Raw genomic sequence first — 14,559 nt, forward strand, 5'->3', positions numbered from 1 at the left:
CATCTGTGAGCGACTCAACGTTGAACCACTGAAATGCGCCTACAATTTCATCCCTAGAAATCATGGACTTTTTTTCCTACCCTCGCTTTAGTTTTGTCTTGTAGCATGTGTATATTGATTGTATATTATTGTGGAGTTGTGTGGGTCACAACCCTAATGCATGAGTAATGCCTATCAGGATGACAGAATAATACCATCAAAAACAGGTACTCCAACAGTGATTTGTCAGACGTCCTTCAACCAGCGCAGAGGGAAACTGTAGACCACCGGATTTAAGGATCGCGCTCCGAGACGAAATTCTAGTGATTTGTCAGATATGCACTTGATTAGAAATTCATCCAGCTTACCATCGCATCGAAGTTGCACTTCGGTCGGAGGTATTAAATTCTATCACGGAAAGAGCGGACTCCAGCAAGCCTCCTCCAAACCGAAAAGGAGCTTACAATTCCGCTGATTGAGTCAAGCGACTATTTCAAAATCTAATACTTGCCACATTTTCCCTGGGAAACACAGATATGCCCAAGAAGATGACTTCATTCCTGATCACCGGTGCCAACCGAGGCCTTGGCCTGTGGATGGCCACCATCCTCGCCTCGAAGCCTGCATCCGAGGTCAGCGTCGTCATTGCCGCGGTCCGAAAGTCCAGCGATGCCCTGGAAAGGCTTATTGCCGAATCCGGAGGTCGTGTGAGACTCCTGGTCGTGCAGATCACCGAGGAAGAGAGTGTGGAAAAGTTTGCTGTTGAGGTAGCTCAGATCCTCCCGCACGGCCTGGATGTCTTGATCAACAACGCCGGCATTATGCAATACTCTCCAAACTCTGAATTGGGGGCGGAAGCTATGTACGGGTAACTGTGTTATGCCGATTAAGGAACATGCTAATTCATTGGTGGCGCAGGAACAATCTCAAGGAGCACTGGGAAATCAACGTGAACAGTGTACATCTTGTTTCCAGGGCGCTTCTCCCGATTCTACGCAAGGGAAAGAAAAAGACGATTGTCAACGTGTAGGTAGTATTCCTACGGCGAAAATAGCTGCGGGTATTGACAAGATTCCCCGTCAGGTCCTCCGCGATGGCATCTATCACCCATCTAAAGGACTACATGTTCCAGCCGACACCTGCATACAAGATTTCCAAAGCTGCGTTAAACATGATGACCGCACAATACGCTGCTTATCTGGAGAAGGATGGTTTCACTGTTTTCAGTATCTGCGCTGGTGTAAGACGGATATCTAGCAAGCCTACTGGACAAAACAATGCTGACAAGATTCTCTCTAGTGGGCTCGAACCGAGATGGGCTCCGAAGCGGCAGACTTGGATCCCAAGGAATCTGCTGAGTGTCTCCTGAATCGAGTCTTGAGCGTTACTAAAGTTGATAACGGTAAATTCTTCAGTGCCTTGGTTCCGTCATGGGAATCCAAAGGAGGCTCAAGTCGGTATGATGGTCGGGTTCTTCCTTGGTAAAATACATTTTTTGGCAAAACTTCTCCTTTAGTCAGTGAGTCGATAAAAGCAAATCAAATTGCTGGTCGGGAACTGTTTAGATACAGTGTGTAATTCATGAGTCACGTTTTCTCGGTGGCCGCAGACGCACAAGTTGTCGTCACGGAAGCGGAAAGTCTTCGCGAATGTTAGGGGAAATAAAATTTGAGGCGTTCTCAAGTAGCAAACCAGCAGCCAAGGCCTGTCCCCAGACGCTGTCGAGCTTTACCTAGAAACTTTACCTTTCGTGGGCAAGCTAAATGAGAGAACCGCTGCCAATCCCAGTGGTATTGCATTTAAGTCTGTGGTATCACTCCACGATATCTAGTTTCACTTCTGGCCATTCGACGTGATAATGGAGTGATGTTTTCTTTCTTGAAAACAACGCCAGGGCGGTTTGCAGAGGAGGTTGGTCTAATATCAACCTACGGGGATCACGTCCATGCGACCGCGTAGATCATGACACATGACTGAGATTCAGGGTCAAGGCCATTGCCAGCCCTATCCAGTTGCAACCGAACACCAAGGAACTCTGGTCTAATATGGTCAGTCAGCGGAGGCAACATCCTTCACGTGAATCCCGACCAGGCGCGTTACTAACGCGACCCGGACGTCTCAGTCCAGGACATACTATCTTTTACTTGCCTCTTCGCCCGATTTTGAAAATCGAGCCATTTACGAGAGATATCCCTTACACTATGCTAATTTGCCCGACAGAATCCCAATTGTACTGGGCTGTAAACCATTTCAACTTGTCACTTTGCATTAATGACCCACCCTCCCTGACCCACCCAACAGTAGATGTTCTACCTCCTTCCACATCTTCGAGCCAACGCTCACGGTAATACTAATTCTTGAGCTTGGCTGTGGTGATCTTACCCCATTCAAGTTTCAAGTACCATTGAGGGACATGGACCGCAACAGACCATTATCAACTGCGCCAGTCCGAAAGATTACAGACCCTGTCGCGCCCAGCCTTGCTGGGCTCGTGAGATGCCGCTGAGCCGCAGTATCGACACAATTGGCGTACATGCCCAGTCCAGTAGCCCACGAATGCAAAGACTGAAAAGCTCGTGACCATGAAGCGTCGCTACCATCTCCCGTGGTCAGATGTCGAAAAGCGTGCGAATAACTGTCTGAAGCAGCGCCGACGTGTGAGAAAACCATGTGTGGCATCGAAACGTTCGAGCAGCAGACTGGAGCTATCGCGCCGTAAAAGCCATTCTTTGCCCTTCATGCTACTCGTCAGCGCAACGAGCGATTCGGACGAAGAGTATGGCGCTTCACTGGGAGCTCGAAGGCAGCTGCGGATATGACCCAGCTCTCGCTGGTAAGACCAGAAATTGCAGGCAAAGCAATTTGTTAGAGCAATGGTTTTTCGACTAACGGTAGATCTACCTTTACTTCTCTCTCAATCGATCGATCGGGGTCCCGCCCCCCGCTCACATCCCTTCCCTGCCCGTTGCCTTGTCTACGAAGAATGCTCCCCTCTGCCAGCGACCAAGTATCTACATAGCCCGTTGCCAGCGCTGGCATACGTTTCTTGGCAGCAGATGCGAATTGTCCAGATCGACATTGGCAGCCATGTCCGCTGCGCCGGGCACCAGACGGCCAGCTTGAGGGTATTGCGCACGAGATAGATTTTGGAATGGAAAACCCGACTCGGGTATGAGGTACCGCGATTCGATTTTAATTCCTGCGTATCCCAATCCGCTTCCCATAATCGTCGTAAACAACTATACCCTGAAGAATTACAGCCGGTTGGGGCCCGAGGTCGTGACGGGCCACTAGTAACCAGCGGCGTCACTGAACTTGTAGCCGTATGAGGCAGTGAAATCATCGAGGACAGCGGGTCCACTGGAGCCTAGTAAAATAATTAGTTATTTCAAATCTGAATTGTCGTTGATAGGCTTACCGTAGGGATATTGCATGGGGATGATCTCCTTGTTGTCATCCAGGTAGTGCAGGAGAGGAGTGAAGAGGCGCCAGCTGGCATCCAACTCATCGTCACGGACGAAGTTGGAGTGGTCACCCTTGAAGGCGTCCAGGATCAAAGACTCATAAGCCTCAGAGATCTTGAGGTCGGAGAACCGGCAGCGGTAGGTCAAGTCCAGCTCGGTAACCACCGCCTGCATGGACAGACCGGGCAGCTTGGAGTTCATCTTGATATAGACGGACTCGTTGGGCTGGACACGGATGACAAGCTCGTTGCGGGGAATGTCCTTGAAGATACCGGAGGTGACGTCCTTGAACTGGATGCGGACCTCGGTCTTCTGCTCGTTCAGAGCCTTACCGGCCTTGAGGATGAAGGGAACGCCGTCCCAACGCTCGTTCTTAATATATGCAACCAGCGCGCAAAAGGTCGGGCAGCGGGACTCCTTAGGCACAATGTTGTGCTCCAGGTAACCGGGCTTGCTGCCATCGAGGGAGCGGCCGTACTGGCCGATAATGACATTCTTGGGCTCGATGGCATCCATAGCGCGGAGAACACGGACCTTCTCGTCACGGATATCTTCGGAAGAGAAGGAGATGGGGCACTCCATAGCCAGTAATGTGAGGACCTGCAAAAGGTCTTCATATTGTCAGTATTTGCTGCATCTAATCGGCAAAATTGGCATAAATTTACGGTTCTGCATGACATCACGGATGATGCCGAACTCATCGAAGTAACCATCACGGCCCTCGGTGCCGAATGGCTCCTTGAATGTAATCTGTGGCAGATATTAGAGCCCATATCTAAAACCTAATCATTCCACACATACCTGAACGTTGTCGATGTGGTGACGGTTCCATGTAGCGTTGAAGAACTCGTTGTCAAATCGTAGGATCAAAATGTTCTTAACCATCTCCTTGCCGAGGTAGTGGTCGATACGGAAGATCTCCTCCTCCTTCCAGTTGCGGTCCAAAGCCTTCTGCAGGTCGCGTGAGCTCTGAAGGTCCTTACCGAAGGGCTTCTCGACCTATTGCGGATAATTGTATTAGTATGAATTCGTCTTGACTCATAACTTCCACTCACAATAATACGGGCAAGACCGCTCTTGGGGTAGCAGTTGTGCTTGAGCTGCTCAGACACAGTAATGAAAACACTGGGGGGCAGAGCAATGTAGAACACACGGTTCTGCTCCTTTCCTTGGCGAACCTGCTCGATCTCCTCGAGGTGCTTGTTCAGGTTGATGAAGGAGTCATCCTGGTCGTATTGGCCCGAAACGTAGGTGCACATCTTGCAAAATTGATTTAATTGCTTCTCAATCTCCTTTGTGGGGACCTTGATGTAAAAGCGAACGCGCTTGAGGAATTCCTCGTGGTCCATCTTTGTCCGCGCATATCCGACGATCTGAATATCCTTGGGGAGGAACTTGCTGCGGAACTATAGAATATTGTCAGTAGATTGGAGCTGGGTTTATTAGTAAAAATAGCACATACGAGGCCGAAGAGTGCAGGGAACTGCCAAATAGTTAGTACGTGTGATAGCGTCCTAGAAGGCGGGGAACGAACGGTCTTCTTCTTCGCCAGATCACCAGAGGCGCCTAGCACCACAATAATGGTATCATCTTTAAGTTTGATGGTGCTGGATGCATTGACCACTGTTAGTGCTTCGTTCGAGAAAGAATTTGCGTTTGACGCGGCAATTGGGGGTTGAGCGGGAAGCTCTCTGAGCTGCAAAAGCTTGCACAACTCTGCAGAAGAGTCCAGGAGAAATTTGTGACAATTATCTGGATAAGATAATATCCTTCAAAATAGCAATGGGACACGTTGAGGTTGGGATGACCTCAGGTAGCTGGTAGACTTCCGCAGCCGGAGGGGTAGGAAGTGATGTCTCAGAGCATTTTATAGGGGGGCACGTACCCTGCACTTTCGCGCCCATCGGTCTGGTTAATCACGCTAGACATCTTGCACCACTTTACAAAATGAAGAGGGAAATTGGAGAGGAAAGAGAAATGGTGAACAGGATCCGGGTACTCCTTAACGGATCCCTGAGAACGAATCCCGGGAGCACGAGGACGCCCCGGAATTAACCCGGAAATAAACCAGGGGCTCTTTGCGGCCCAACTTGCCGCCGGGCATGAGTGTTCCGAGATTAAGAAGCAATGGAGACAATCTGGCCGTGAATTCTCCTGTCAGCTCTATCTGGGAAAATTTCGATTGGGTTAGATTCAAGCCCAGGTGCCAAAACTTGCCTCAACATGTAAATCTGTCGGAGCGTCCAGAATATTAAGAACCGCTAGCACCGGAAACATCAGTGGGCAGTGTCCCGTTCCAAGGAGTAGTCCCATATGCTAGCGGTTATTTTCCTGTGGAACCAATTCGCATTATATCCATATTCAACGGCCTGGGCCATAGTACGAGCCCCGTAGCACCCCCAGCGGCCCCCAGTATGTTGTTCAATCCTTAGTGAGCCAGCTTGAGGGGTGTTTCACCGAGTCCTAGGGCACTAACCCCACCGTCATCCAAGCCGGTGAGGTTGACGAGGCCAACTCGTGGTTACGACGGACGCAATGGGCCGAGTATTTAAAGGGGATTCCAGTGCGGCCGTTAGCAGAGGCCATTGTGACCCCCAGATGTGGATTCCGAGGGCCCTGAGGGCGCCGTGACCGTCCAGTGCATTCTCTTCGAGCCGATTCAAAGATATCTAACATCGAGATGAGCAGAGTCGATACAAACAAGTGCTTACCAGGATGAACGCTGTTCACATCGTTTGATGATCGCAATGCTATATTACAATTCCAAGAGGGCCGAGGTCAGCGTGGCCCAGAGACTCAGACAAACAATCCGTGTAGGTTCAAGGGCGATACCCCAACAGCTAAGCTAAGACGCAGTCAACATTGTAATTGTGGTTGCAGTTCACCCGTTACTGGCTGAAGTTGTGTTCTATCTACCAGCCACGGATAGTTTTACGCCAATAGCGGGCTTGGAGACAAGTTGGAGAGATTCCTCATAAAAAGACAGGGTTGGTGAGTGAGTACTCTGAGTCCCCGTATGACAGTAGACAGTCGGTGACTTCGTATGGCCAAACCACAGACAGACCAAATATTAAGGGAATGCACCAACTTTCGAATGGGTATTCCTGGAGTGATGTAGCAAGCCGGTCCGGCATGAGCGGCCAAGGGATTCAGTCCATCCAAGCTGGATGTGCTTGAAGGAGCTGTGCCGGACGTGACTTCAGCCACTCAGGGAGCTGGTGGTAGTTCTCCTGTGTTGGAAATATTCGCCAGCACGTGAGGAGGAATAAAATGCATAACACCGCAACCCGCTCTGGCAATGATGAGTTATTCGGAGGGGCGCCTGGGAGATTAACGAACACTCTTCAAACCGACTGCAAGTGACCCGTTGCCCAAATTTGTTTCCCGCGTTTTGAACTGCCTGCAAGGCTGATTTGCTGTCACACAGGATCATTGCGGTCGTTGTTCCACTGTTTACCGTTCTAAGATGGTGATTGGCGATCTTGAACACTAAACCGGTGGCGTGGAAAATGTCTAACAGCTCTGCTACATGAACCGACCACCGGTCCATTTGTCCCACCTGGAAATGAAGTACAGTACGTCCCGAAACTGGAGCCACCACCTACACTCTTATCGATTAGCCAATCCCAATGCCAAGATATATCAATATTAATGGGCAACCGCTCCGAAATAGTTAACTATCACAGGCCCTCAGCTAGCGGTAAGGAGAACAATCCTGTATGCGTTTACCATAGAAATTATTCTCATAGGAAAGATACAAATATCCCCTTGGTAATTTGGTGTCGGCCAGAGCAAGAATACGCCATTGAGGTCTCTTATTGGGACGTTGTTTTAAATTAAATCCGGATTGCGAAATGGAAAAAAAATATGAGGGATCTTCACCTTGAGGCTTCAACATTGAGGAAAATCTCCTTCAGAATCTAGAGATCGTGTCTCTTTCTTTTGATTTTGAAAATGTGGAAGATTCAAATGCTCTAGAAACCTAATGCTCGAGCTAGGGTATCTTGATTGAGCGAATGGCATCGCAGTAAGACCTTTCGAGCCTCTTGGATTGGCCCTTTACCTGATTGCATCAGCAACTCGTTCTATGTTTGAGTAACGAAGCACCATCCTAATTCGACAGCACACTGTGGTCGATTTACGCAGAATTCAAAAGCCGAAACGGCGGGTTTTTTCTCCCTTCTTCGCAACATGAATTTGAGCAGCAAACGAGATTGGAACAACAGGGAGGGCATCTGAGGCCAGATACAGTTCCGACCTTAATTGATCCAGATCTGACCACATAGGCCATATGTCTCTTCTATTCCCTTCCTTCATCCCTTTCCACAGCAGTAAAATCCTAATACTGTCTTCCATTGATTCGCCAAAACATGTGCATACACTGTGTGCCTAATGGTATCTACTGCAAATTAAGTTACCGGGTGTAGAAGTGTAGATCTTACAATTAATTGGCTAGACATGATGCAATCTCAGGTCTACCTGCCAAATTAATTGAGTAACAAGATCGCCAAAGTGACTTTCATCATCATCACCCTTATTCTCCATTACTGAGATTAACTGCATCTGTAGCACCGGTACTTTGAGGCGAAAGGAAATTGAATCGTGGTTTAGCCGAAAGTCAAACACTAGAACAGTTTTGAAATCAAGGGTTCCATGCCGGCAATCTTCAGAGATACCACGCCCAAATAAAATTGAAGGCCAACTACTGCTTGCCAATTCACGTAGTGAGGATCGTTGTTAAATAAAGTATGCGGCCACTCTCGGGTTCCATTGCCCCTCGTTTGGTATCCTAGGGGCCGAGGTGCAAACCAGAAAAAGCCGAAATACCCCAATCTCCTCCTCCTCCCCAAGACTATACACGCCCGACTAAGACTGGGAAAATTCAATCATTTCAGCCGTGACAAATATCCCCAGAATCTCAAAGGTAAAGTGTATTATCGGCGGCATTGAACTATGTCAGAAATGTTAGAAGTCCAGGATTGTCGATTGTGCACTGGCAAGAATTCGGTCTATTGCATAAGAGATCTAGTGGCCGCTCGCAGGCATGGGGCATGTCTATCTCCGGACCCCAGTTGGTAATTGAAAATAATCCAAAGGGGTCTTTACAACTCGTGATCAATGCGGTGAGAAGATATCAGAAGGAATACTCAGAATTCACTACCAAAGATTCCCAGTCCAACTGCTAGATTAACAGCATTCCTTGTCCGCCACTAACTACAGCACCTATATGCTTAGCCCCACATATTCAAGTTTACCAAAAGAGGTCGAGGTTTATGTATCCGTCGACGATATACTCTGATTGGAGCTCGGATTTACGCGGTGACGTCGTCTAAACTCCGGCATCGCATTAAACATGGCGTTACCGGATATAACGGAATCTAATTACCCAAAGATGCTGTTATCCCCGTTTGATCCGGGATATAAATACTTTGGAAGGTATAAAAGAGTAAACGCACTACCTTGCGACACCTAGGATACCTACCGCAAGAAGAAGCAAGCCATCATCATGCCTCTTAACGTTCCCCCCGCCAACCGTCTTCTTGACCTTCTCAGCCTGAAAGATAGGGTTGTTATCATCACCGGCGCCGCAGGCCCTCAGGGAATCGGCATCGAGGCAGCCCGCGGCTGCGCAGAGATGGGCGCCAACGTTGCTATTACCTACACCTCGCGAAAGGACGAAGCCGACGCCAATATTATTGAACTGTCGAGCAACTACAATGTCAAAGCCAAAGCATACCACTGCGATATCTCCAACTTTGGCAGCGTCGAGCAGCTCGTTAAAGATGTGATCCGGGAGTTTGGCCAAGTCGACGCTTTCATTGCAAATGCCGGGGCTGTCCATCACAGTACCATGCTTGATGCTTCAAAGGAAGACTGGGACAGAATCATCAATATCAACCTTAACGGCACGGCATATTGTGCCCAAGTCATCGGGCCCTACTTTCGAGAACAGGGCTATGGCTCCTTCGTCATCAATGCCAGCATCGGTGGGCATATCGCCACTATGCCAGTTGAATTCGCAAGCTATAATGTTGCTAAGGCAGGTTGCGTTCACTTGGCCAAAATTCTGGCTAACGAGTGGCGTGGCTTTGCGAGGGTCAATAGCATCTCACCAGGATACATTGATACTGGCTTGGCTGGAGGCATTGGGGATGACCTTCTGGATGCTTGGAATAGCATGATTCCGATGGGCCGACAAGCGGACCCTAAGGAGTTGAAGGGGGCGTTTGTTTACCTCGTCAGTGATGCCAGTTCTTATACCACTGGGGCGGACATCCTCATCGATGGAGGGTATACTGTCCGATGATTGGATATCACCAAGTTCAATGATGTTGAGAATGTTGAGAAGGGCAAGTTTATAATTTTGAAGGATGGAGTTTAAGCCATGCAAAATGAATGTATTGTTGGAGATTAAGTACAGTACTGTATATAAACTTTACTTAGCCGACTTGGCCACGTTCTTGCTGTTAATGACTCTTCAACACAATGGGAACATCTTTTGTAAGTATTATTCAACACACTCTGTAGGGAACCTGTGAAACTTCGGCAAAGAGCCCATCATGTCTGGAATTAAGAGATATCCCGTCGTCATCATTCAATGGAGACAGACCGGAAAGGTTGAATTACGAAAGTCATGATCTCGGCCTACCGGGACATCTTCACCTTATAGCAGTCCCTCGACCCTCGTTATTTTCTCATTGCCCAGCTCAGGCTGCGTTGCGATATTCGAAGGTGAGGACGAATATATAACCGATTATTTCAACAGAAGACAGGCTATATCGCATATTTGTTGACGACCGCCACATACGAAGTATACGTCTGCGGCGAAGAAAACATTGGGACTGTTAAAATACGATTGACATGGAAACCTAGACCCGTCCACCCACAAGATCATTTAAGAGCTTCCAAGCTCCCACTGGTTGATGCATTCAGAATACATTGGAAATTATTGGCGTGGTCGACCTCCGGGGTCTTAGCTTCCAGACGTCTGAAATTGGACCACACATATTTTCATATTTTCTTTAGCTTAGCTGTGTCCTGGTAAGCCTATTCAGTAGTTTCCTTCGGTATATATAGCCATGTCCCGATGGTGCAGAATACCAACGGGTGGCGAAGTTATAGACCAAATTTAGTTCGCATTGCCTTTGCAAACTGTGCAATAGCCTCCGAGAATCTTTCCAACGATGCAGCTGCAAATGTTGCTCCAAAAAACATATTATCTTCCGCAGCCGCCCGATCCGCTTTTAACCAGCTGATAGAAATATGCTTTCTTCGATCGAATCAGGCAGAGTTCCATGAACAACGGATGGATGTTTTCGCCAATCGATCTCAATCCAATGCTTCTCAGATGTTAGTCCCGTCGAAAACCGAAAGTTTACATATCTTCCTCTCAATTTCGGTCCTAGGTCTGTCGCACATGAACAATCCGCTGTACGGCTTGGCATTAGCCTTTGTACATTTTTAGTGTGAAAACCCTTGTTGCTTCAGTCCGAATTTCCTCAACAACATACCAAGAACAGCGTTGCTGACGACATCGCTGCTGAACTAAATGGCAGTGGCTTGGTTGACATATTTGATGCTGTCATTTCCAAGAAAAGCTACACGATCGCCGGACAACTGCTCTAAAAGCTTGGCGGAGGGGCACTCGTTGGTACATTACCTCCTTTGGACATCTCTTTGCCCGAACATGTCCACAATAAGAATGGTACCACAATCCATCCAATATTTGCCAAATGCGTTATTGACTGAAGATTAGTGTTCGCTGTTTCAATTTCAACTGACGAGGTGGAGGTTGGCGAGACAGTATGACAAGATTATGTGCCTGACGCTCTCTTGTCTAGTCATTTGCAGGCCAAACCAGATCCTATTGTGATTATAGGAGGGTTGGAAAAAATACAAGAGGGCCTCGATCTTCAAAAGAAGGGCATCTCAGCCGGCAAGGTTGTCGTGTCCTCTTGACACACTGGTCCTTTTCTCCAGTATCCGAATGTACCAAATGACACGAGTATCTTTACCAGGAATTTTAACTATAAGTAAGCCAACGGCGGATGATGCTGCAAAACTTCCTTATCCATCAAATATATCATTATTTTAAGGGGATTATGTCGCGAGTTGAATTCTACGTAACAACTGCCGTTGAAGTAGACGAGCTCTGCACTCAGGTATGCCCGGGCCGAAGACTGATAAGAAGATCACCAGGAAAATATCTGTTTAGGAGCTCCGGCACATCGGCATGTGGATCAACTGGTTGAGAGTTAATTAAAAGGGGACTTTTGAAGTTCGGGATGCTTGAGAGACTAAGAACCCTACGTATCGAGACATTAGGTTATACATGGCAATTTGGATAAAATCATTTGCCTTTGGTACGTTCCTAAAAGTCCTTCGCGTGGAGTCTCACACTTTGACATACAAAACCCGCCATCCGAAAAAGCGCCAATTACTGGCCATTAGCGAACTGAATCCCCAAGGCACCGGTTGCAGTACTTCCACCATAAACCAATATTGGCTCTGCCGTCTTTACTGAGTCGGTTGGTATCGTCAGACTCAGTCCTTCGTACAAGCCCTGGCTGACCGCCGCGATACCAATACCTAGAGTAGCCGCCTGCTCGCAATTGATGTTGTCAAAATTCCGATCTGGATATCTCCCTTCACCACAATATGCTCGGCAAAGGTACCGCCTTCGTGTTGGAACGCGTTGGAACCATGTGCCATACCACATATTCTGCCCCCTATCTTGAGTGGCTTCGTAACCTTGGAGCCCACCTCTTCGACAATTCCTGCATAATCACAGCCAAGTAACGGCCCAGGTTGTTTCACGATAAGTCAATTTGCTTCCAATCAGTAGGATTCAGACCCACAGCTATTGTTTTGACAAGAATATAATCATCACGGAGTTTCGGGATCCGACGATCATGAACTAGTCTGGCCAATTTAGGCTCTTGGATAACGACGGCACGTTGAGTTATGGGCATATTCATTGATGTGATTGGACAGTACGAGAATATAAATTAATTATGAAGCAAATCTGCAACAGGGCTGCCATATATGACGTTTATGGTGGGCAACACGACGGGATTACAGTTCGGCAAGTGATGAGGTCATTATGCGGTAGCGTATCCGAAAGGCCCGCCAGCGCATGCAATTGCCGAAGTTTAATTTGACTTCGGAGCATGGCACGCACGTGATTCGTAATCCTTGGCGGACGGATACTCGGTTATAAACTACACAAGTAATCCATTCGACTAATGATAGCATCCTTACTGTTCACCCTGTGTGTAATAGTATGGGTGGATATGTCGAGAACAGTTGAATTGAAAGAATTTAGTTGACAATAGATTCCAGGACCAATATTTTCCCAAGTTTCAGTCTAAGATCCGCTATAGTAGTCCAACATTTCATGCCCACCAAGAAAACGGCACTGCTCTGCCCGTATCCCACTCAATTCGTGTCTCTGGTATCCAAAAGCTGGCTTATTGTGTCAACCACCATTTTTTCAACTGGGATCCAGGGGCCAAGGTTCAGGATCCTGAGACTTTTCGAGGAGTCCACTTGGTAATATTGCACCTAGATAAGGCTAGTTAGCAAGATAAATTTGACCCAGTAAATTCTACGCTTACATCGCTCTGCTGCTCCGTCGACGGTTGGAGCTGAGGAAAATGCTTTCGAGCGATCTCCGCAATCTACAATACCAAAATCTATAGTCAGCATCCGGAATATACCAGGAGAGGACGAATATGGATCTTCACTCACGTCAGAGTATGTTACCCCCCGAGTAGCAAGGATGAATCGTTTCCCATCAGCCTCCGGATGGAGCAGCGCCTGGACATGGACTTTCGCGACATCTCGCACGTCAACCCAATAGGGATAGTCAACCGGTGGTAGGCACTCTTCGGTGACAGCCTTCCAAAGGACTTGCACACTGAGACTACCGGACTGAGTCCCTCGTTGTAACGGCAGAACAGATGGGCCACCAATGTAAGCTGGCAGGACGACGCTTATGTCAAACCGAGGCTTGATGGTGTCTCGCGCTTTCCAAACAGCCTCCTCCGCAAGTTTCTTAGATGCCATGTAGGTAATCAATGGCCGCCAGATTGGCTCCCACCGCGTCAAGTCCAGCTCTTGGGAGCTTGCTTCGCTGTAGGATATCGGATTCCAATCATCCGGCGTGTATGTGTAGCCGGGGCGGAGGCTATGGGCCGGGTCAAAGGCCGATAGAAACGAGCCAGTGATTACCATTGATCGAACAGATGGGAACTTCACGGCTGCCCGAATAATCCCGACTGTTCCTTCTATGGCTGGCTTCAGCAGATCGGCCTCGACATTGTCAATACCGAGAGCCAAAGGGGAGGCCACATGAGCCACATGGGTAACGCCTTTCAAAGCCTCGTCAAAGGCGCCCTCCGCCACAATGTCTGGTACCAACACTACGGAGAGACGCCCCGAGGATAGATCTGGAGCGAAATAGTCTTTGATCTGTTTCGCCGATGCTTCGGAACGCACGGTTGCGCGAACGCGAGGTTGTCCTTGCTGGCGTAGCAACTGGTCTACCACATGTTGCGCAACATAACCATTCCCGCCGGTGACGAGAATAAGGTCGGTCGAGATGAAACTAGACATATTCGTTGGAGAGCAGAGATATAAGATGTTTGCTTCCGGTGCGGGTCAAGTACTTGAAAATGGTCGACTCTAGGGCTCTAAGATATTTTGAAAATTAGGCAAGTTCCATTATACATAATTATGTGTATGACGCTTCGTCTCTAAGCTCCGGTAAACTCCGGTAATGACAGTCAATGTCACCCCGGGAGGAGAACATACGGAAAGTGTGGTTCAATCTGATGATCGGCCCTTCTCGAACGTTGCCACCCGGGCGAGGAAGGTTTATTCAGCTGAGCGGGACGCGATATCCGCACGATATCTCTTTGTTCCATTTCGACACACATGGCTATCTTCGCTAAGTCAATGGAATTAAAGTGGCCATTTCAGTCGCTATCTCCGAGCTATTTTCGCACTCCATGTGGAGACACAGAGCTATCCTCGAGTCAATGGCATTGAAATTAGTCATTCCATTCCCGATCTCCGCGCTATGCCCGCGCTATTTCCGTATTTCATGTGACAA

The 14,559-nt window shown here is 48.2% G+C and overlaps 6 protein-coding genes across 6 annotated transcripts; 2 read left to right on the forward strand and 4 right to left on the reverse strand.

Moving 5' to 3' along the window:
• Positions 1-515: 515 nt before the first annotated feature.
• N7471_013868 (uncharacterized protein) lies at positions 516-1,464 on the forward strand (the record flags this gene model as incomplete). The annotated part of the gene is made up of 4 exons (XM_057286586.1): positions 516-841; positions 898-1,005; positions 1,063-1,219; positions 1,279-1,464. The coding sequence occupies 4 exons, from the start codon at positions 516-518 to the stop codon at positions 1,462-1,464; spliced, it is 777 nt and encodes a 258-aa protein (XP_057129065.1).
• A 1,526-nt stretch (positions 1,465-2,990) lies between these two features.
• Positions 2,991-3,203, reverse strand: N7471_013869 (uncharacterized protein; the record flags this gene model as incomplete). Its single annotated transcript, XM_057286587.1, has 1 exon — positions 2,991-3,203. The coding sequence occupies one exon, from the start codon at positions 3,201-3,203 to the stop codon at positions 2,991-2,993; it is 213 nt and encodes a 70-aa protein (XP_057129066.1).
• A 66-nt stretch (positions 3,204-3,269) lies between these two features.
• N7471_013870 (glucose-6-phosphate dehydrogenase) lies at positions 3,270-5,372 on the reverse strand (the record flags this gene model as incomplete). The annotated part of the gene is made up of 8 exons (XM_057286588.1): positions 3,270-3,346; positions 3,398-4,054; positions 4,109-4,193; positions 4,245-4,442; positions 4,499-4,849; positions 4,906-4,926; positions 4,978-5,134; positions 5,329-5,372. 8 exons carry the CDS (start codon positions 5,370-5,372, stop codon positions 3,270-3,272), a joined length of 1,590 nt encoding a protein of 529 aa, XP_057129067.1.
• Positions 5,373-8,949: 3,577 nt separating this feature from the next.
• N7471_013871 (L-xylulose reductase) lies at positions 8,950-9,750 on the forward strand (the record flags this gene model as incomplete). The annotated part of the gene is made up of 1 exon (XM_057286589.1): positions 8,950-9,750. One exon carries the CDS (start codon positions 8,950-8,952, stop codon positions 9,748-9,750), a length of 801 nt encoding a protein of 266 aa, XP_057129068.1.
• Positions 9,751-11,880: 2,130 nt separating this feature from the next.
• On the reverse strand, positions 11,881-12,415 carry N7471_013872 (uncharacterized protein; the record flags this gene model as incomplete). The annotated part of the gene is made up of 2 exons (XM_057286590.1): positions 11,881-12,220; positions 12,261-12,415. 2 exons carry the CDS (start codon positions 12,413-12,415, stop codon positions 11,881-11,883), a joined length of 495 nt encoding a protein of 164 aa, XP_057129069.1.
• Positions 12,416-12,881: 466 nt separating this feature from the next.
• Positions 12,882-14,060, reverse strand: N7471_013873 (SDR family oxidoreductase; the record flags this gene model as incomplete). Its single annotated transcript, XM_057286591.1, has 3 exons — positions 12,882-13,007; positions 13,061-13,123; positions 13,194-14,060. 3 exons carry the CDS (start codon positions 14,058-14,060, stop codon positions 12,882-12,884), a joined length of 1,056 nt encoding a protein of 351 aa, XP_057129070.1.
• Between the last annotated feature and the right edge of the window lie 499 nt (positions 14,061-14,559).

This window comes from Penicillium samsonianum (assembly GCF_028829775.1).
Source record: "Penicillium samsonianum strain IBT 33392 chromosome Unknown utg000010l_segment0_segment0, whole genome shotgun sequence".
Taxonomy (NCBI): domain Eukaryota; kingdom Fungi; phylum Ascomycota; class Eurotiomycetes; order Eurotiales; family Aspergillaceae; genus Penicillium; species Penicillium samsonianum.